The sequence below is a fragment of the Sceloporus undulatus genome, chromosome 7 (genome assembly GCF_019175285.1).
Source record: "Sceloporus undulatus isolate JIND9_A2432 ecotype Alabama chromosome 7, SceUnd_v1.1, whole genome shotgun sequence".
Lineage (NCBI taxonomy): Eukaryota > Metazoa > Chordata > Lepidosauria > Squamata > Phrynosomatidae > Sceloporus > Sceloporus undulatus.
In genome coordinates this window covers 13733795-13754895 of record NC_056528.1, presented here as the reverse complement: position 1 = coordinate 13754895, position 21101 = coordinate 13733795, and the positions used below count along the sequence as shown (strand labels likewise).

At 45.7% G+C, this 21101-nt stretch overlaps 1 protein-coding gene across 1 annotated transcript in view; it reads right to left on the bottom strand.

Annotated features, from left to right (window-relative positions):
- Nucleotides 1-21101, bottom strand: part of COL27A1 (collagen type XXVII alpha 1 chain) — a 103589-nt gene that overhangs the window by 80407 nt on the left and 2081 nt on the right. Inside the window, exons 2-5 of the mRNA XM_042479175.1 lie at nucleotides 17615-17685; nucleotides 11133-12628; nucleotides 5952-6005; nucleotides 4334-4387 (exon numbers count right to left, since the gene is read on the bottom strand). Coding sequence (XP_042335109.1) covers nucleotides 4334-4387; nucleotides 5952-6005; nucleotides 11133-12628; nucleotides 17615-17685 — 1675 coding nt within the window. The remainder of the gene's footprint in view (nucleotides 1-4333; nucleotides 4388-5951; nucleotides 6006-11132; nucleotides 12629-17614; nucleotides 17686-21101) is intronic.

Below are 21101 nucleotides of genomic sequence, written 5' to 3'. Positions count from 1 at the left end.
CGCATGGGAAAAACCTAAGAGCCAGCATGGCGTGGTTCTTTGAGTGTTGGCTTACAACTCTGGAGACCAGGGTTCAATTCCCAGCTCAGCCATGAAACCCACTAGGTGCACCTTGAGTAAGTTACACTTTCTCAGCCTCAGGGAAAGGCAGTGGCAAACTTCCTCTGAACAAAACTAGCCAAGAAAACTCCATGAAGCCTTGGGGTCACCATAAGTTAGAAACAACTTGAAGGCACACAACAACATTAGTAAAACCAGAGAATTTCCTAGATAGACCTCTAGCTTTCAGCTGATTGACATGTGGGGGGGGTGTTGTTGTTGTGGTTGTTGTTGTGTGTCTTCAAGTCACTTATGAGTTATGGTTTCCCTAGAGTTTCCTACCATGGGTTTTCTTGACAAGGTTTGTTCAGGGGAGGGTTGCCTTTGCCTCTTATAGGTGTTGTACATGTATGGATAAATCTCAATATTCATAGGTGTTGCACCCCTATGGATAAATCTGAATATTCATTTCATCCCACTGTGTGCAGCACGGAGCAGAGTGTTATAGTTTCTACTCAGATGGAAAGGCTCAGAGAAAACTCCAGACATTCCCAGAAGTGGGAATGTCCCCCTTTTCTTTGGCTCTGGTCTCTATGACAGAGAGGCCACTGTTACAAAAGCTGCATCTGAAGCTCTCCAGGGGGGTTGGATATTTGGGTTTTAAAAACTCTGGGTTGGAGAACATCTGCCACTGTAAATCATATTTTATAGTCCCCGGCACTAAGAGCTCTCCAGCCATCCAAGTGGAAGAGTCCCTATATATGTGGAGAGCTGGTTTCAAATTCTTCTCCGTTTCTCCTCAAGAGCTCCTTCCTCAGTTTTGAAGGCATGTGGCTGAGGCTTCCATCTTCTAATGCCACGGATGTCATTAGTTGGAATTACAAATAAGAATTGGATGAAGTGAAATTACTTATATTAACTATAAAAAAACACCATTGTTGTTCTTGTGTGCCTTCAAGTCGTTTCCGACTTACGGCAACCCTAAGGTGAACCTATCCTGGGGTTTTCTTGGCAACCTTCCCCTGAGGCTGAGCGTGTGTGACTTGCCCAAAGTCTAGGTTGGGGGAGATCAGGGTTCGGATCCGCATCCGGCCACGGAAACCTTTTGGGCGACCTTGGAAAAACCAGCAATAGGGTCGCCATAAGTCGAAAGGACTTGAAGGCACACAGCAACAACAATCACATAAATCAGAAACCATTCTTCTTTTCAAGTTAATCACTGTTTTCCCAGTAGTGCATTGGAGGGAGAGAACAGCTGGATGAGCAGCGGTTCCTATTAGCTTCGGTGCACTGTCACTTCAGTTTCAAATTTCCTTCCAATTCCCACAATCTCCTCCTATTATTGTTATTATTTTTCTCAGTACATACTCCCCTGCCCCCTAAAACACATACACACACACCAATCTGGGCCAAGAGTAGATCTGGGATGGATTTTCTTTGGAGCAAAACTGCAGAGCAAGGGGCGGCCACTGATTCAGTACAGATGTCGCTGCCCAGATTCTGAATGAAGACTAACCGGCTTTTGCCAAACGGTAAATGAAGTCATGCAGATAATTCCGCTTTGCATGCAGCTGTTATCATAGCTGGAGTTCCTTTCCGTGGCATCTTCGGTGCAGGCCCTGGGAGCAAATTGCCGGCTCCTTTTTAGTGCAGGGAGTGGCAAGGAAATGCCCTGAAAACTCAAGGGTTGTCTGGGGAGGAGCAGAGGATTATCAGCCCTTGGTTACCCTTTCCCCTAGCAACGAAAGAACAACTGATTTAAGGATGAACAGGAGTTGTTCCTCCAAAACACCATGAAGCATTTCTGTAAAATAAGAGTCACATCTATGGTGGCCCCGGGGCTCAAAAGAAAGATGCTGGAAGGAACAAAGCACCTTAAATGCACTGATCCACTCAAGGCTGAGTTCTCCAAGATTCAGGATCAAGAAGCCATTTCAGGTGCTGGAGATGAGCATGGAGTCATGGCCAAGCCCAAGTTTGAAAAAGTTACTTTTCTTGGACTACAGCTCCCTGAAAACCTAGTCAACATAGCTACACTGGCTTGAAGATTCTGGAAGAAGCAGTAGCTAAACTAACTCATGGTCATCTTGTGAGCTTCACTGATGCATAGGAATTTTGAGAGGGTTGAGAGACAATAAATGTATAAATGTATAAATAAACATTTTACAGTGGGCCCTTGGTATCCACTGGGGTTCAGTTCCAGGACCCCCCATGGATACCAAAATCCACAGATGCTCAAGTCCCATCGAATACAATGGCATAGCGAAATGGTGTCCCTCATATAAAATGGTAAAATCAAGGTAGGCTTATTGGCATTTATATTTGCTTTGACTATTTTCAAGCTGTGGATGGTTGAATCCGTGGATACAGAAGGCTGAGAGTACTTTCGAAATGCCTTTCCGTTCACTTCATAAAGGAAAAAAGAAGGCACAGAAGCAACTGGAAGCATCTTGCACATCATCCCAACACTGAGCCAGGTTTAAAACATCAAAACATCCAGCTGCCAAAGCCCAGGATCCCAACGGAAGCAAAACCTCTCTCCATCCTTATCAAAAATGCAGGCCAACCCAAAATGACAGGAAACGTTGAAGGCTGTCTGTCGGCAAGAGGGTCGTAATAGGTTTCATTTCCGCCGTCGTTTCTTCTGAAGCCACGGAGAGACCTCCACCCAACGGATGAGGGGGGTCCTGCAGAGGTCACCTGGAAGGAGATCTTTCCCTCTCTGGCCAACTAATGAGGCAGGAAGGCCATCTCCAAACCACACAGATGTTGCTGTCAAATTAGGAGGAGGCTGGATAAAGATCAGAGGAGCTTCACCAACCGGACATGAAGTCACTCTGGGTTGCCAAAGGCAACAAAGGCAATCTACCAAGTGACAGAGGGACAAACGGCAACTTGACAGGCGCACAATGCAGAGGTCCAAGATCACAGCAAAGGGGTTGACCTCTCACTCCACCCCACCAACAAACAGTCCAAGGGGTTGTAAGAAATGCACAAGCAACTCTACACACACACACCCAAAGGAACAACAACAACAAAAAGCCTGTGGCCTGGTGCAACCGTTCTGCATGTGCTTTCAAATGCATGCAAAATCTCAACGTTGCATGTTGATTTGAGGTTCTGGAGAACTTCAGAACTGACAAAACAGTTCAAGGGGTTCTAAGAAACACACAAGAAATCCCAAGAGAAAAGGGAAAAAAGCAGTCCCCAAAGTTGTGTGCCTGGTGCAACCATTCCACATGTGTTCTCAAATGCATGTAAAGTCTCAATGTTGGACGTTGATTTGATGTTCTGGAGAACTTCAAAAATCTGGAAGCAAACATCTGATGGGCACCACACCCCTCTCGCTCTCTGTCAAATCTAATTGAACAAATGTTTTCACCGAACCACTGAAGCATCTTGCTCCTATCAACAGCTTGTTAATTCAGCAGATCCTAAGTGTATTTGCTCCTCATCACCTGTCCATCCACCTCCTTGTGCAATGAAAAGATTAATTTGCACCATTTACCTTTTGCAAGCCATCTGAGTTAAGAATGCCAATTTGTGCATATGTGTTTTAAAGGGCAGATTGTACAAAGCAGAGAGCATCTTATGACCATCGTTGTGGTTGTGTGCCTTCAAGTCGACATAATCCCCAACAACAAGCTGGTTAACACTCACTCCGAGAAACATCTTGGTTTTTGAAGGAACCCAGGTGGACTTTATAAGGCCAGCAGCGAATGTTTTAAAGCTTTTGACAGCAACTTATAAAATAAAAGGCGGGGGGTTCTTTTGTTAAAACATACACAAAGAGGCACGATCTGGAACTCATCTGCAAGAAACTAAATACAAAAGGCTATAATGTAAGTGGGTTGGGGGTTTTCGTGGTTTTTATGACTTTGCTTTTTTTCCCTCCCAGACTACAACAGGGCTTTTAAATTCAGAACAGCTGTTTTCCGCCAACACATCTCCAGTGCCTAATTCTTCATCAGACTCCGGCAATGGGCCAGTTTAGGGATTTTCTCCCCCATTGTTTCAGAATACGAAGGGTTTTGGAGACACATGGGGGAAGGGGGGAAACTCCATGCAAAAAAGGAAGTTACCTTTTCTTAAAATCGGTCCTAAACTGTTTCTAATTTGACTGCTGTGTTGTGCGCCTTTAAGTCCTTTCCGACTTATGGTGACCCCAAGGCAAACCATCATGGGGTTTTCTTGGCAAGACTGGTTCAGAGGAGGTTTGCCATGGCCTTCCCCTGAGGCTGAGAGAGTGTGACTTCCATAAGGTCTACTGTACATATTTGCACCTCTTCCTTACCTTAGATCCAGGTGGTCCAGGCCGTCCGGGATTCCCATGAGGACCAGGTGGACCCTGGGGTTGGGAAACAAAGATAAGGTCAAAATTGTCCAGAAAACAACAAAAAGTCTTGTTACATCCAATTTCACTTCATGCACTCAGTCCACTTCCTTAGATGATTTATGTTTATACTTATTGGCCAATAAAGGTATCCCTGTTTTGTGGATTTTGCATTTACAAATATTCAACTGAAGTCCGAAGTTGCTGCAGCTGTCCAACAACGGTATCCCTGTCTTGTGGATTTGGGATGTTACTGTACTTTGCTACATAGCCAACAAGGCTACCCCTGGCTATGTCATTTAGAAACACAGTTTAGGAATCCAAAGAGAAAGGGGCAGGAAAAATGAGCAAGGGAAGGCAAACCCCGCAAATAGAAAGAGCTTTAAGTGTGATTTATTTTCAAAGTCTCACTCTTTGCAATGTCAGAAATTTCAGGCCCAAAGGAAAAACGCAAAGGGGGGGGGGGGGTTCATTTGGGGAGCACAACCCTCACCCGCCTGCCCACCCACCACTATATACCCTTCTTCTTGAATAAAACAAGCAAGGCCAGAAACATAACCTCCCCATTCATGCCATCCTTCAAATTCCATGGAAAATGTGTATTTCCAGCTACAGTATATGCAAGGACCAAGCAAGCCATCAATGGCAGCAAACAATCCCCGCAATGTCTTCTCTGAAACATGGGAAGCGGGGAGAAAAAGAAAGGAGTTCCCAAAGGTGGCAGGGGCATGAAATCTGGGTGAGATGCCATTCCTATGAAGCAAAGGTTTGGAAAGAAGCCACTTCTTTGGAAAAACCCAGAGATATCAAGCCCTGGCCAAGGAAAAAGAGGCCGTCACAACAACACCAGGAGCTGCAAGGAAAAAACCTCGCCTCTGAGATTCCCCTTTCTGTAATACCAAAAAAAAGTTTGTTGATGCAAGGCCTTTGGAAATTAAACAAGGAGTAATCCCTATGTGTGTGTGTTCCTTTTACTGCTTTGCAGGGTGACCAGATGTCCTAACTGCAAAGGACGACAAATATGCCGTAAAATGTGGGACGGACATGACCAAAGAAAAGCTCCTTCTCAAATCCAGGGAGTCAGCAATGGTCCAGATATCTACTTGAGACTGCTTTAACTGCCCTGGCTCCATGCTATGGAGTTCTGGGATTTGTAGTTGGCTGTGACACCAGAGAAGGCTGGATATCTCACCCAACTACCACAGTCCCAATTAGCCATGGTGGTTAAAGCGGTTTCAAATTACATTAACTGTACTGTGTAGATGCACCCAGTCTATGTACAAAAGCTGGCAGAATAGGCGGTTGTTGGCATCTATGTCCTTTGCCTCAGGCAACAAAAGATATTAGGTCAGCCCCACTTCCTTCCATATCATGCTTTGAAACTTTCTCTGTCGATGGTAGGAGAACGAGAAAGGAGCCAGAATGAGACACAAGGCATCCTCTTGCAAACATTGACAATAAATGTTGAATTCCATTAACGCAAGTTGCACTTCTTTTCTTTCTTTCGTTCTTTCTGCTATTCTTCCCTTCTGCCCTTTCTCCCTTCCCAACCTTCCCCATCATATTTTCTTCTACTCACCCGTGGGCCTCGCTTGCCAGGTGGTCCTGGTAAACCGGGAAGACCTGGGGGACCCTATAAAAAGAAAGAAAGGAGGCAGACATTGAGCTTCGGATTACTCCAAACAACCATGAGCAGATGTCCTCCAGGGCGAGGAGGTAAGCGAGATGCAATCTGCAAGAGATAAACCCTGTTGGACCACAGCAAGCTGCCTTTCACACTACGAAGCGAGAGCCATTTGATCCCACTTAAACTACCATGGCTGCATCCCGGGATTTGGCATTGAGCCCTGAAGGCACCAGATCCCATCTAATCTTGGAAGCTGATCAGGGTCAGCCCTAGTTAGTCCTTGGATGAGGGACCTCCAACAAATCCCAGGTGCTATAGGCTTTATTTCAGAGGAAGGAACTGGAGAAACCACCTCTGAGTATTCCTTGCCTAAGAAAACCCTATGAAATTCTTGGGGTCGCCATAGGTCAACAGGCAATGTGAAGGCACATCATGTACACATCAGGTACTTTGGTGTTATTGTGTGCCTTCAAGTCATTTCTGACTTAGGATGACCCTAAGGCAACTCTATCATGGGGTTTTCTTGGCAAGAGGAGGTTTGCCATTGTCACCCTCTGAGGCTGAGAGAGTGCAACTTGCCCAGGATCGCCCATTGGGTTTCATGGCGAATGCAGCTAAAGAGAAGTCAAAATGAGGGCACTGGCCCCAACCTCTCAATCATAATTCTGCCCCCTAAAATGAAAAGTTCCTTCTGTCCCCAAATAGAACTCCAGTCAACACCTTTTAAAATCCTACAAAGAAATGCAAACTTAGAAATGCCCCTCTTGCGGGTTTTCCTTGCTAGAGACTAAACCCCATGTCCAAGTGATGCAGTCTCTGGGCTGTTTATTCAGATAGGGGTGAAGGGCAGAGGGGAAATCCCTTCGAGGCTAGTTTCGAAATTGACACATCCGAGGGTTAAAGGATGCCGAGGTCAAATGGCGACATCCTTCAGATTCAGGGTTTCCAGCTGGACCGGCCGCATCCAATTGTCCAGAAAACTACTGGAGCTCTTCATTATCTGCTTGCGTTCCCCTCCCTCTTTGCTCTCTTTGGCAGCAGCATCAAGGCCCAGAATAAACCAAGGTGTCTCCTGGAGGATTTATGAGCAAGTAGCGCATTGTGAGTGATGGTTTCTTTCCCCCGCTTTCGTACGAAGGGAGAGGGAATGAGAGAGACCAGAAGACATAAGAATGCTTGGAAGGCAGCCGGATTTCTCAAGAGCTTTGGAAAAACCCAGCGCTTTGACCAAAAGTAGACCTCCCTTCTAAAACCGGCCACAGCCTTTGCAAGGGAGCAGGTGTAAATGCAGGAAAAATGGAGGATTTGGGGTTATAGGCTGGGAAAATGCAACAGCATGCCCTCAGTTCTTGCAAATGGGCCAGGTAGTTGAGATTAATCCTCTTTCATCTCAGTTGTCTGGATGTTTTAGAACGTCTCGCTGCACCCATCCACCCCAAAAAATAAATATATGTATGTGTGTGTGTGTATGTGTTGTGTGCCTTCAAGTTATTTCTGACATATGGCGACTCTATGATATGGTTTTCTTGGCAAGATTTGTTCAGAGTTGAATGTGAAGTCAAAAGCTTTCATGGCCGGCATCCATAGGTTTTTCTGACTTATAGGGTTATGGCTGAACAGGGAATCAAACCCGGGTCTCCAGCATCATAGACCAATTCCCAAACCATTTTAATTCTTCTCTTTTTCTCTCTTTCTCATACACATGGAGGTATCCACATATATGACTTTTTCTCCCCACCACACATGTTTTTACTTGCAACCTTTTTCTCCCTTGCAAACTGAGTAAGGAAGCTGGACGGCATCTGCCTCCTCCCCAGAAACATCCCCTTCTCTATGTATACAGCAGAAATTCTCAACTTGGGAACTGTATATATTTCCAAGAGCTTCCTCATCGCCAGATATAGTCAAACGGTCGCATGCTGTGTATTTTCCCTCGCTGTATTTTCTGAAGGGCTTAAATGGAAGCCTGATCTGTAAGACAGAGTCTTGCAGAGAAAGGAAGATACAGTTGTATAGGACAGAGGATACAAAGGGGATAAAGGGATCATAGCAGGCTCTCCCAGTTCCTAGAAATGTTATTCACTCAGAATTGTAGGGGAATATTTGCAAAAGATCAGTAATAAAGGTGGACATATCAATTTGTGCAGCAATAGTAGCCGAATAAACCACTATTTATTCATTGTTCCTTTACTTGTTGTTGTTGTGTGCTTTCAAGTCAATTCCAGCTTATCGCAACCCTAAGGCAAACCTATCATTTGTCACACTGGAGCTAATTTTGGCACTAAAGAGAGATTAAAGTGCCTTTAAAGCATCCCACAAATAAAGCAAAAATGGCGAGTAATTGCGCAAATGATGACCACATGCAATGGCACAAATAAAGTGATATTGGAAATGCATTGTCACTGAAATCCCCAAAGTAAAAGGATACGTGTCGATGCTTCTTTGTGACCACTTTAATGACAGGGTTTGTGCGGCTGCGTGTGAAATTGTTTCGCGCAATTACACTATTTTTCTGGGATATTCACGGGATAAACTCCTGATCTCTTTCGTGTGATAAACTCCATCGTTTTCTTGGCAAGTTCCTTCAAAGGGAGTTTTGCCATTGCCCTCCTCTGAAGCTGAGAGAATGTGACTTGCCCAGGGTCATCCAGTGATTTCCAACTCTGGTCCTCCAAGCGATTTGGATTTCAACTCCCTTGGCTAATGGTCATCTTGACTAATAGTCACGGATTCTGAGTGCTGAAGTCCAAAACCCTTGGAAGATCAGAGTTTGGGACATATACATAAGCTATATCATCCTTTAGCGGAATGATCTCCAAACTGTGATCCTCTGGATATTTGGGCCTTCAGCTCCCAGGATTCCTGACTATTGGCCAAGGTGACTGGAGTTTCTGGACGCTGAAGTCCAAAACATCTGGAGGACCAAAGTTTGGGAACCACTGCCTCACCATGTTCAGCCACCTCTTTCTTGCAAACCTAGATTGTGCTGAATTCACTGATAAGCGGTAGAGAAATGTAAATGCTAAAATACGATCTTTCTAAGCCATCGTTTTCCTGCAGCCAAGTCGCAACCATGAACACCAACTCTAATTTCTCTTCCCCAGGCTTTTCTTTTGCTAACCACAGTGGGGGTTTTCTTGCACACACACAAAAGCCAAGCAACATCTAGGAACCTCCAGCAGCCCAAGGAGCAATTTGCCATCCTTAGTCTGCAATTTGCCCGATCAAAGCGGGACGGGCACCGAGATGAGACAGAACATGCCAGTTTGGGGAAAGTCTCCGGCTGCAAGCCTGACTCCATCCAAAATGCTTGCCCGAGAAGGGTGGAAGCGATGCCAGGGCGGTTACTCAACCGGAGAACTATTTATTATCAGCATCTGCATTCTGAAGACCGCATTTGTCCGGCTGCATAAATGTTAAGAGGTAACATTTCTCAAGATGTCATCTCGCCCCGCCGTCTGAGCCCATCCAACAAAGTGCTACAGAGAGACTGAGAAAAAGAGAACAATGCCTAGAAAAATGAGTCACCGAAAGAGTCACGGAAGCCAAGTCGAACGTAGGCTGCAACCTTTCCCTTACTACTGGGCTGACTTTATTATCTGGGAGGTCAGAGCCAAGCCTTAGAGGCTCACTTGCTCACTCTTTCCAGCCTGAACTTTCTGCAAACTTTGGAGAAATCCTGGTTTCATGTCCCCCCAAAATCCATCTCCGATTCTAGACCCTCTAACATTTCACAGAGAAAAACTGGGATGCATGTGTCCAAGCAACAAGTTATTAATGAGAAAGAAGACATAAACTAAGAGAGTCTGCAGCAGTTTGCTTTTGTCTGAGATGACAGGGAAGCACAACTCCCAAATTTCTAGCTTTCCAGAGTGCGAGACACTGACAAATGACTTCAAGGTACACAACGACAACAACAAAGATGAACCAAGGCAAGATTTGTCCAGAAGGGGTTTGCTTTTGCCTTCCTCTGAGACTGAGAGAGTGTGACTTGTCCAAGGTCACCCAATGGCTGAGCGGGGATTCGAACTCAGAGCCTTGGTATCAAACTACTACACACACATTGGCTCTCATGCATGGAAAGACCATTCCTGAACAAACAAACAAAAAGGGAGAATACCACGGAAGAGCAGTTGACCTCAATGGCCATTCCCTGGAAAAGCAAACAAGGGTTTGTTTAACTTGACCAACTTTGGAGCTTAGACATGAGACTTGCACATTTCAAAGAGGTGTGCATTCCATAGGATAACTGCATTCCATGCTGCATATTAGTCCAGGAAGTGCAAATGAGGTCAGTTGGCTCCAAGAGACATTGACTCCACAAAATTCTCCCTAGTCATTGCAAAGTTCCAGTGTATTTATATGTGTAAAGAAACCAGCATCGCATAGTGGTCTGAATGTTGGACTGTGACTCTCAAACCAGGGTTCAGTTGCCTGCTTCACCATAACTTTGGGCAAGCCTCATATTCTCAGCCTCAGGGAAAGGCCATGACAAATCTCCTCTGGACCAATCTTGCCAAGAAAGCCCCATGATAGGGTCACCTTAAGTCAGAATTGACTTTAAGGCACACAACAACAACACATGTCCCACACAGAGCACAAGCTATCATTTTCCACATTAAGGCTGAGAACACATTGTAGACCCACCTCAAATCAGAAGATCAACAGAGTGAAACCTTAAAAGAAGTAACACAGACTTTGGAAGCTCAGGTGGCCAAAGAACTAGCCTACATATCAAACTAGACCCAAGACTAAGATGCCCAGTATGTCCTGTCTCCCTCTTAGTCCCACTCCCAAGGATTTCCATTCAATGCATTCAACTTCCCAAAAATTAACAGAACCAGGAGGGCATAATCTCCCAGTTATAACAAGGAACACTGCTCCTTCCTCTAAGGTATTTTCCTGATTCAAGAAAACTGCAAAGCAGCCAGATTTTCCAAGTGTTGTCTGCTGGCATAAAGTTTATCCATCTTGTGTTCTTTCCAGCAAAAGAACAGGTGGAAGGTGCAAAGTTTTGCAAAGGAAGTTACACCTCAATGAACAAAGTAGCTGTGTTCCTGAACATTACATCTTTAATAGTGAAATGTGTACCAGAGGCAGAAGTAACACCGATTATGACAACTTGTCACTTACCGGAGGTCCTCGGTCTCCTTTTAGTCCAGGAAGGCCCATAATAAAAGGAAAGAGAGTGGGTCCAATTGGGTCGAAGATCTGATATCCATCTGTGGCAGGCGGCATTGTTAAATTCACACTTTGCACATTTGTTCTGAGGACAGGATAAACAACTCCAAGCACTGGTTTGGTAGACAGGACAGCAACAATGGTAGGATCTGGTTTCTTCAGCAATGGCACAGTCATCAGCTTCTTTGGTACGGGAGCCTTGGTCACACTCTGCATCTTGGGTTTTAGGGTCACTGGATGGAGATTGTTGGAGGACTTCTCTGTCTTTTTCATCGGTGACTTTGTGGCACTAGATGTTGCAAAGGACTTGATAGTTTGGCTTTGGCTGGTTGTAGCTTTGGTCACTTTTGCTATCTCTTTCTTATGGACTGCTACCATGGGGCTCACGGTTGAATTTGGCAAGGCCAGAGGATGGGTTTTGTTCATGGACAAATGAGGTTTCTCCAAACTTGCCTTGGAAGTAGAGCGAGATTTTGAAAAAGTTGCTACGGTGGTTGTCCAGGGAGCTGCTTTGGAAGTTGGATGGCCTACCGTGGCTGTCCGATGGAGCTGGGCTTCGGCATTTGGCAGGACCGGAGAGGACATCATTGTCGTTTTTGCAGCTTTGGTGGTTGGCGGAAGAGGTGGTGGCTTTGAGGGAACAATGGTGGTGGACACCAACCCTGGTCTCCTGCTCCTGTGAGAAGTGGTGGCCTTGATGAATAAAGGTGGAGGCATCACAGTGGTCAGGTTGGTCAAGCCTAGGAGGAAAAGGTCTGTCTGTGCCAGCAGTGATGGTGGAGTCATTTCAGAGGCACTCGGCTCTTTGGGCAATAGTGGAACGAGAGGCAGAAGATTCGGCCGATAGGTGTCTGCCTGCCTGCATTGTTTTTTCAGGAACTTACAATAGTTATGAGCTGCCTTGGCGGAAGGATAAATATCAAACTGGCACAGAGCACCCTCAAACTGCACCGAGTGCTGGTTGAGCTTCCCTAAGAGAAAGGACCCGCCGGGATCCAACGACTCGTCTTTCTTGTGGTTCAAATCCGCATGCACCCTTTGCTTCCCACAAGAGGTAAATAGGGTGACGGCTTGGTCTCGGATATCTATGGCGAAGTTGTGCCATTGCCCGTCGTGTATGTTGTAATCAAAATAGACGGAGCGCTTGTGGCCAACGTAGATGATGATCTTGCCAGGAATGAACTGCACCCCCAGCTGGAGCTTCTTCTTCTTGCTCTTGACGGTAAACAGAAATGCGCTGTTGACCCGGTGGGAGCACAGGCTCAGCACCAATGCCAAGTCTGTGCCAAAAGCCGTGGGAATGACCGTGCTGACTGGCACTTCGATCCGCGCGCGCTGGGTAAAGATGACCCCCGACTTGAAGGGGATGACTCCCTGAGGAACGGAGCGTGACGATGTGCCCAGAGGCCTTGGACCCACCAGGCCCAACCGCTGAAGGACATCCACATCTGAAATGCAAACAGGGAGGAAGAAAAACCAGAATTATTTGGGTGTACAGTTCCCAGATCTCAAGGAATCTCAGGGCAGGAGCACTTACTAGATCAGAGGTTCCAAAACTTTGTTTCCCTGGGTGTCTTGGACTTCAGCTCCCAGGAACAGAAGTCCAAAACATGTGGAAAACCAGAGTTCGGAAATCACTTTACTAGAGTTACAATGGACCCTCTGAATTGGCAGGCTGACAATCCATGGATTTGATCACAAATGGATTGCTACAGCCCATGTTATTCAATGGTGGTGTGTGCACATGGGTGAGCTAATGCATCCATGTGTACATTGCAGACATTGAATAATATGGAGTGTGACCATCCATGTTTTTTGCCATCCATAGTGGGGGGTTGAAAATGAACCCCCAGAGATGGGAAAGGTCCACTGTTTGTTGCTGTTAACTGTACTAAAGTTGACCTGACTCATGATGACATCTCCAAGACCTTTTATCTTCTACTGCTTTGCTTAGATCCTACAAATTCATTCCCATGACCTCCCTAATATCCATTTAGTATGTGGTCTTCTTTTCTTCCTACATCCCTCCACCTTTCCTAGCATGATTGTCTTTCCAATGAGTCTTGCCTTCTCATGATGTGGCCAAAGTACAACAGTCTCAACTTGGTCATCTTGGCTTCCATGGAGATTTCAAGCTTGATCTAGTCAAGGGCCCATTTGTCTGTCTGGCCATCCATGGTATCCTCAGTATCCAGCACCACATCTCCAATGAATCGATTTTCTTCCTATCCGCTTTCTTTACTGTCCTGCTCTCGCATCCATACAAAGTGATGGGGAATACAAAGACATGGACGCTTCTAACTTTAGTGCTCCGTTGGCTATCTTTGCTCTTTAGAATCTTGTCTAGCTCTTTCATGGCTGCCCTTCCCATTCCTAGTCTTCTTCTGATCTCTTGACTGCAATCTCCATTCTGAATGGCAGGGTCCGCTGTACTAGATGCCGAATTTATAGGCTTGCCCTAATGGAAGTGGAAGGAGGGGAGAATTGAAACATCAAATGCTACTTTAAGGGCTCTTTTTAGATGTCCTAGCCCACCCAGGTTTTCCTGTCTTCGCCGTTGCATATTCCATTATTTCCTTCAAGTCTCCGGAGCCAGCAAAAATGAACTTTACATATATATACACACACAAGAATAAATAAGGCGGCCGTCCAACTTCGGTCAAATTGGCGCCCATTGTGATCTCAGGCCACAGAGGCAGCATTAAGGAGAAGAGCATCAATCCCTAATTTTGGCCAAATGTCTTCAAAACAACTGACAGGCTATGAAGCTACCATGACCGTTCCCCCCAATATCTGCGACAAAAAGTGAGGGGAATCGTTCATTATCTGAAACACCCCCATATTATTCAGTATTATTCTGCAAGCTTTTTTCTCCTTCCAGGCCCCACAGAAGAAGAGAAAACAGCAGATCTGTTTCAGGGTCAAGTGGAAAGTGCATGGAAAGCTTCCCTCCTTTACCTCTTGGGATGAAGAAGATATTTGATGGATAGCTACTGCAACCATGATTTATTAGTATCTGCGTTTGCTCCTGGAAAAAATGAAGCTCTCTTTGAGAATCCCTCCTCCTCCTCCTATAACAGATTCTATCTATGATATGTGTGTGGTGTCGTGTGTCTACAAGTCATTTCTAACTTCTGGTGACCCTAAGGAGACCCTCTCATGGGGTTTTTTTGGCAAGGTTTGTTCAGAGGAGGTTTGCCATTGCCTTCCTCTGAGGCTGAGAGAGTGCAACTCGCCTAAGGTCAACCATTGGGTTTCATGGCTGCGCAGGGATTTGAACCTGGTTCTCCCAGTGTCCTAGTCCAACACTCAAACCATTACACCACGCTGTCCCATATATATATATGGGACATATACATTAAGACATATACACACAAACACACTATACACACACTGTGCATATATACATGTGTGTGTACATATATATGTGTGTGTGTCTATGTACACACACACACATACACACAGATATATATACAAATGTGTGTATATACACACACACACACATATATACACATAATGTTATTACATTTGTGTAGTGTGTGTGTGTGTGTGTATGAACCGCCTGCATGCAGGGTTGGGTCTGCGGCTTCCAGTGCATCTTTACACCTGCCATTTCGTCCCTCGGCTATTGCTACAGGGCCTCAATGGAGAGGAGATATATATATAAATATATATACATATATATATATATATATATACACACACACACACACACACACACACATACACATACATACATATATATATATACACACACACCCAAAATACATAAATGTAATAACATGTTTATGTATATATTTTGCATATATATGTGTGTATATATACACACTATACACACACAAAATATATATAAATGCAGTGATGATGATGATGGTGATCTGGTGCTTGGAACCACAAACAGAACTTTTATTCAGAGCGGTTCATAGGGGCCTATTGTGTGAACTGGCCACGTTTTGGCATTTTATTGTCAAAATTGTCCTCTATTTGTGCGCCAGTGATGCATCCGACTTCAGCTTTTCCGCACGTGGAAAGCTGGAAATTCACACTGATCTGCTAATAACAGGCATAGCATTTCTGTTTGGACGGAGCCTTGCTTTTGAGAGCTTGAGACGCTGAGCCAAGAGACATTCCAGCCTTGTCCAGCTCCGCAGGGAGAGGAAAAGCATCGGCAAAATTGATTGCAAATTAAAAAATGGCAATCCCAAAGTAATGAAAGGGAGGAAGAGAGAGGAAAGCTAAATATTTGTTGCTCCTTTTTTCTCTCTCGTACAACTCAGACTGAAAAATGTTTGCTTAAGCGATTCCACCAGATGTTCACCTCTTACGTGGGGAAGCAATAAATCGGACTGGGGCGAAAAAACAAAACCAAGGGGGAAATTAACATTTGTTTCAGTGTCATCGGTTCCTTTTTCTGCCTTCTCTCTCCTCTTTCCTTTTTTAACCTTCCTCTGCAAAATACGATAAGCAGCCTTATCAAAATTATCCCAGTTTGGGTTTTTCCAAACATGCGTCCCTCTATGTTCCTTATTGTTTTGAAGAAGCAACAGAAGAATCGCACTGCAACTTCAAAGGAAATAAGGCGACTTGGTCTGCATCCGCAATGCAGAAATAATCCAGTTTGACACCGCTTTTATTGCCATGGGTCAGTGCTATAGGACCATGTTGTGGTTTGTGGTTTATTTTAAGGAAGGGGGGGATATGGGATTATTTTATTGTATATCTGGTTTTAATGACGCAAGTCGCCTCGATCTTACTTGACCTTCTCTTTCAGACAATTCTGGCGCCACAAGAAACTACAGTTCCTAGAATTGCTTCACACTGGGCCCTAGCAGTTAAAGTGGTGTCAAACTGGATTATTTCTGCAGTGCGGATGCAGCCGTGGAGACTCTCTGAGGCAGACAGACAACTACATTTGATAAGAAAGAAGGGAGGAACGCAAGAAGCCTGAAAGAAAAGCATCAATACGGTATAGTGGTTTTGGGCTGCATCCAAACTGCAGAAATAATCCAGTTTGACACCACTTTAGCTGCCATGGCTCAATGCTATCCAATTCTGGGAACTAGTTTGTTGTTGCACTAGACCTTTCTGACCCAAATGTCTCACAAAACTACAATCTCCATAGCAAGGAGCCATGGAAGTTAAAGCATTGTCGAACTGGATTATTTCTGAGGTGTGGATGCAGCCGGATTCTCGCCTGTAAAGTCTTTCCAAGGCAAGGCCCCTCTCCTCCAACTTATCTCCCCCAAGGAAGTTACTCAGACCCTGTCAAAGCCTTGAGTCAATCCAGGAGGGGAAGGTTTTTTTGCTATTTTAAGAGAAAATGAGACAGTTTGCCAACAAGCAGATGTCCCAGAGAGCTTCGCATTCCAGCCGGGCAGCTGTGGCAACAAGACAGCCATTCCGGAAAAAGGAGGCCCTGCCTTCAAAACACAAGCTCTTTCGGACTGCAAACCACAGAATCCCCTGCCCAGGCCGGACACATATCCACGGCCATATTAACTGGAGTTCTCATGGAGCACCAGTAGTCCAAAAATGAGCATTTCTGAGCTCTGAAACAATGAATAGCTCAGCCGTTATTTCCCTGATCATCACTCTTTCCTGAGAACTGAACCTTGGTTAATTCCTGGACTAGTGTAGAGTCATTGCATTAATGTCATTTGTATGTACAGTGGAACCTCGCCATACATGGGGGATCCGTTCCGGATCCCACCGCGTATGGCGATTTCCGCCTATGCTCGAACCCCATTGTAAACAATGGGGCTTGTGCGTGGCGGCGCGGCAGCATGGGCGCGCACGGGGCGCAATGGGCGCGCGCGCCCATTCAATTGAATGGGACGCGCTGCCCCTTCTGCCCCGCGCGCACACCGCGGCTTAAGCACGTATGCTCAAGGCCGCGTATGGCGCACACGTATGGTGAGGTTCCACTGTATGTTGATTCTTTTAAAACAGAACAGCAGCAGAAATAGTCTGAGGGCCAAATAGGAATGACCTGTCTGCATCTGCCCCTTGGTCATCTTCTTCTTCTGTTTTTATCTCTACTCTGATCTCCGATGGACCTGCTCTTATCTCCGATGGTCCTGCTCTTATCTCCAACTTGCTCTTATCTCCGATCAACCTGCTCTTATCTCCGGTCAACCCGGTTGCAGGTGAAATGTGTAGTGTGTGGTGCAAAGGGGGGGGGGGGAAGCATGTGTGTATATTTTATCACAATATCTTCTTCCCTGAGCTTATGACTTCACTCTATGGTTCTGGATTTGACTTTCATTGCTTTCTGCAGAAAGATGACTCACAATTAATGCCATAAATTAATGCTAAGTTGACTGAAATAGGTTTCCCTGTTGTCCAATTTTCCACCCTCCTGTCATAAAGGAAGGAAGGAAGGAAGGAAGGAAGGAAGGAAGGAAGGAAGGTCAGTCTATTGGATGAAAGCTTACCTTCAGAATTTCCCTGTGTGAATCCAAGGAAACAGGTAAAACACAAAATTGTCCAGAGATGAGGGAATCCCCTGCAAAAAGAAAAATAATTTTAAAAGCTACACATATATAGTAGTTTCCTACTTCAGTTTCAAAACATATAAAACAGACATTTAAGACAGGGAGCCATCTGTTCAGGAAACCAAAAAGGAACCTATGACCTGTGTGGTCAGAAGATGTATAAACCTTAAAAACAACCCAATGTTTGCAGAGCACTTCCAAGCATCCAAAATAGTTTCTTCTGCTCTCATCTCTGATCGATCAGCTCTTATCTCTGATCCGCTGTTATAGATAAGACATGAGAAGCTATTTAAAGCCAGGGGAACTAAACGGTTTAGCAAACAGCCCAAATTGCACGCACAGCTTTCTGATAGTTCCAACGCAATGCTTTTTTCTCCTTATTGTTGTTGTTCCCTAGTTGTTGTTGTGCACCTTCAGGTCATTTTCGACTTACGGCGACCCTATTATGGGGTTTTCTTGGAAGGTTTCTTGGCATGGGTTTGCCGTTGCTATCCTTTGAGGCTGAAAGAGCAAGGCTTGCCTAAAGTCACCAGGGGGGTTTACACGGCCCAGTTGGGATTCGAACCCTGGTCTCTATAATCACAGTCCAACACTGAAACCACTACACTATACTTGTTCCCTAACCGTTACACAAACAAGTCTATGGTGATATTCCGCTCGTATTTGCAAGGCTACCCAGCACCCAGCCAATTCTCCCACTGTGTCCCCAAGCCAAGGCTGACGTAACTTGGTGTCCGCACACATATGTGTGGGTGAACACACATTTGTGTGTGCATGAGCACAACAGGGCGGGCATGAGGACGATGACTCCATGCGGGCTCCTTCCCAAATTCCCGTTCGGTTCAGCAGAACACGCTCCTGGGAAGTTTCAACACAACTCAGTTTCTGCTGAAACGAAGCAGGAGCTTCAGGAACACAGACCCCACAAAAGGCGCCAACTGGCACCAGGTTCTCCTATTGCAGATTATTGCGGACGGCCAGCACTGGATGAGACATACAACAGGGAGGAGAGCCAGAAAACAGAATGAAGTGGAACACAACCATGGAACACAACACACATACATGCACAATCCCACCTTCATGCACTGAATCCTCCTAAAGGCACCAGATTCAGCAGATAAGCAGGGTCAGTCCTGGATATTCCTTGGATGGGAGACCGCCAAGGAATACCAAGTGCTGGAGGCTCTATTTCAGAGGAAGGAATGAGGGAAAGGATCTCCTACGAAATTCATGGGGTCACCAAAAGTCGACAGGCAACTTGAAGGCACAGACCAACGTCCGGAAGGCATCCCATCTGATCTTGGTAGCTAAGCAGGGTCATCCCTGGATAGTCTTTGGATGGATGACCACCAGCAAATACCAGGCGTTATAGGTGCACCAGATATATTCTATAGGAAGGCACTGGCAAAACCACCCATGAATAGCCCTTGCCACCATCAGCCATCAAAACCCATTGGGTGACCTGGGGTGAGTCCAAGGGCCATGTGCCCACCGTCGCTGTAAGAGCTATCCAAAGTGCTGAATCTCTTTGAACGAATAGGCTTAGGGTTTGGGATTTGGGTGACCCTAATGTTGGATGTCCCTAACGTTCTCACCTATGAAATCCCAGATGGTGCGACACCAGGGATGTCTTCAGGGACGGTGGTCCAAGAGTTCCGGGATGGAATGAGGCCAAGAGTGTGCGACTCACCCAATGCCATTCCAAGACTTTCAATGGCCAAGCAGAGATTTGAACCCTGGTCTTAAGAGTCCCAGTCCAATGTTCAAACCACTACACCAGGCTGGCTCTTTTGTGCTTTAGGGTCACCATAAATCAATAACAACTTGAAGGCCCACAATGACAACAACATGAATTTCATAGGGATTTCTTGTTGATCTTGCTGTCTTCAAGTCGTGACTTACAGTGACCCTGAGGTGAACCTATCTTGGGGTCTTCTTTGGAATCTCCCATCCAAGGACAAACCAGAACTGAACCAGCTTAGCTTCAAGATCAGACATTATCTGATGCCTTCAAGATGTCTGTGCCTTCAAGCTGTCTGTTGACTTAAAGCAACCCCAGGAATCTCATAGGGTCTTCCTAGACACAGGTGGTTTTTGCAAGTTCCTTTCCCTGAAATAGAGCCTCCAGCACCTTGTCTTCCTTGGCGGTCTCCCTTCCAAAGACCAACCAGGGTTGAGCCACCTTAGCTTCCAAGATCAGACAGCATCCAGTGCCTTCAAGATGTGTGCCTGTGCCTTCAAGTTGCCTTATGGTGACCCCATGAATCTCACAAGGTCTTCTTAGGCAAGTTTTTGCCAGGTCCTTCCTCTGAAATAGAGCCGTTCCTGGGCGGCCTCCCATCCAAAGACTAACCAGGCCTAGCTTAGCTGCCAAGTGGGATCTGGTACCTTCCTGAAAGTCTGCCATCATCCCCAGGTATGCCCTCTCCCAAAAAGCCAGTTTCTCTCTCTCTCTCTCTCTTTCTGTCTCAGTCTTCCAGATTTTTCTGATTTATTTCCACTGCAAGCGCCAAAGTCCTTCCTCTCTTCTTCCGCTTCTTGACAGCCGCTCTTGGCCAGGCAGGTGTTTCCCCTCCAAAAACTCCCCCCTCCAAAAAAAGAAAGGAGACCCATGTGAAAAGAGGGGCCCCCATCATTACCAAGGCTTCCAGACATGCCGAAGCCAAGTCTGGGCAAAACGGAAATGTTTTGGCATCCATATATATTTCCCTGAAGCAAACACACACACTCGCACCTTTCCTGCAAAGCCAGCCTGGCTCAATGCATCCAGTGTGCTAGAGATTCCTAAAGAGCATTTCTCCAGGCATTTGTAGGTCCTCCGGCGCACTGCTATGATCCGCTTCTGGCAGATGCTGACCATAGAATTGAGCTGGAGGACTTAGAGAGGCATTTGTAGGTCTTCCAGCGCAATGCTATGGTCAACATCTGGCAGATCTTGACCATAGAGAGAGATGGAGGACCTAGAGGGAACACTACTCTAGACATTTGTAGGTCCTCTAGCGCAATACTATGGGCAACGTCTGGCAGATTTTGACCACAGAGTTGAGATGGAAGACCTAGAGAGAACATTTCTCTAGGCATCTGTAGGTCTTCTATTGCAATGTTATGGTCAACCTCTGGCAGATGTTGACAATAGAGATGGAAGACTTAAAGAGAACACTTCTCTAGGCATTTGTAGGTCCTCTAGTGCAATACTATGGTCAACCTATGGCAGATGTTGACCATAGAATTGAGATGGAGGACCTAGAGAGAACCCTTCTCTAGGCATCTGTAGGTCCTCTAATGCAATACTATGGTCAACCTATGGCAGATGTTGACCATAGAATTGAGATGGAGGACCTAGAGAGAACCCTTCTCTAGGCATTTGTAGGTCCTCTAGCGCAATACTATGGTCAACCTATGGCAGATGTTGACCATAGAGTTGAGA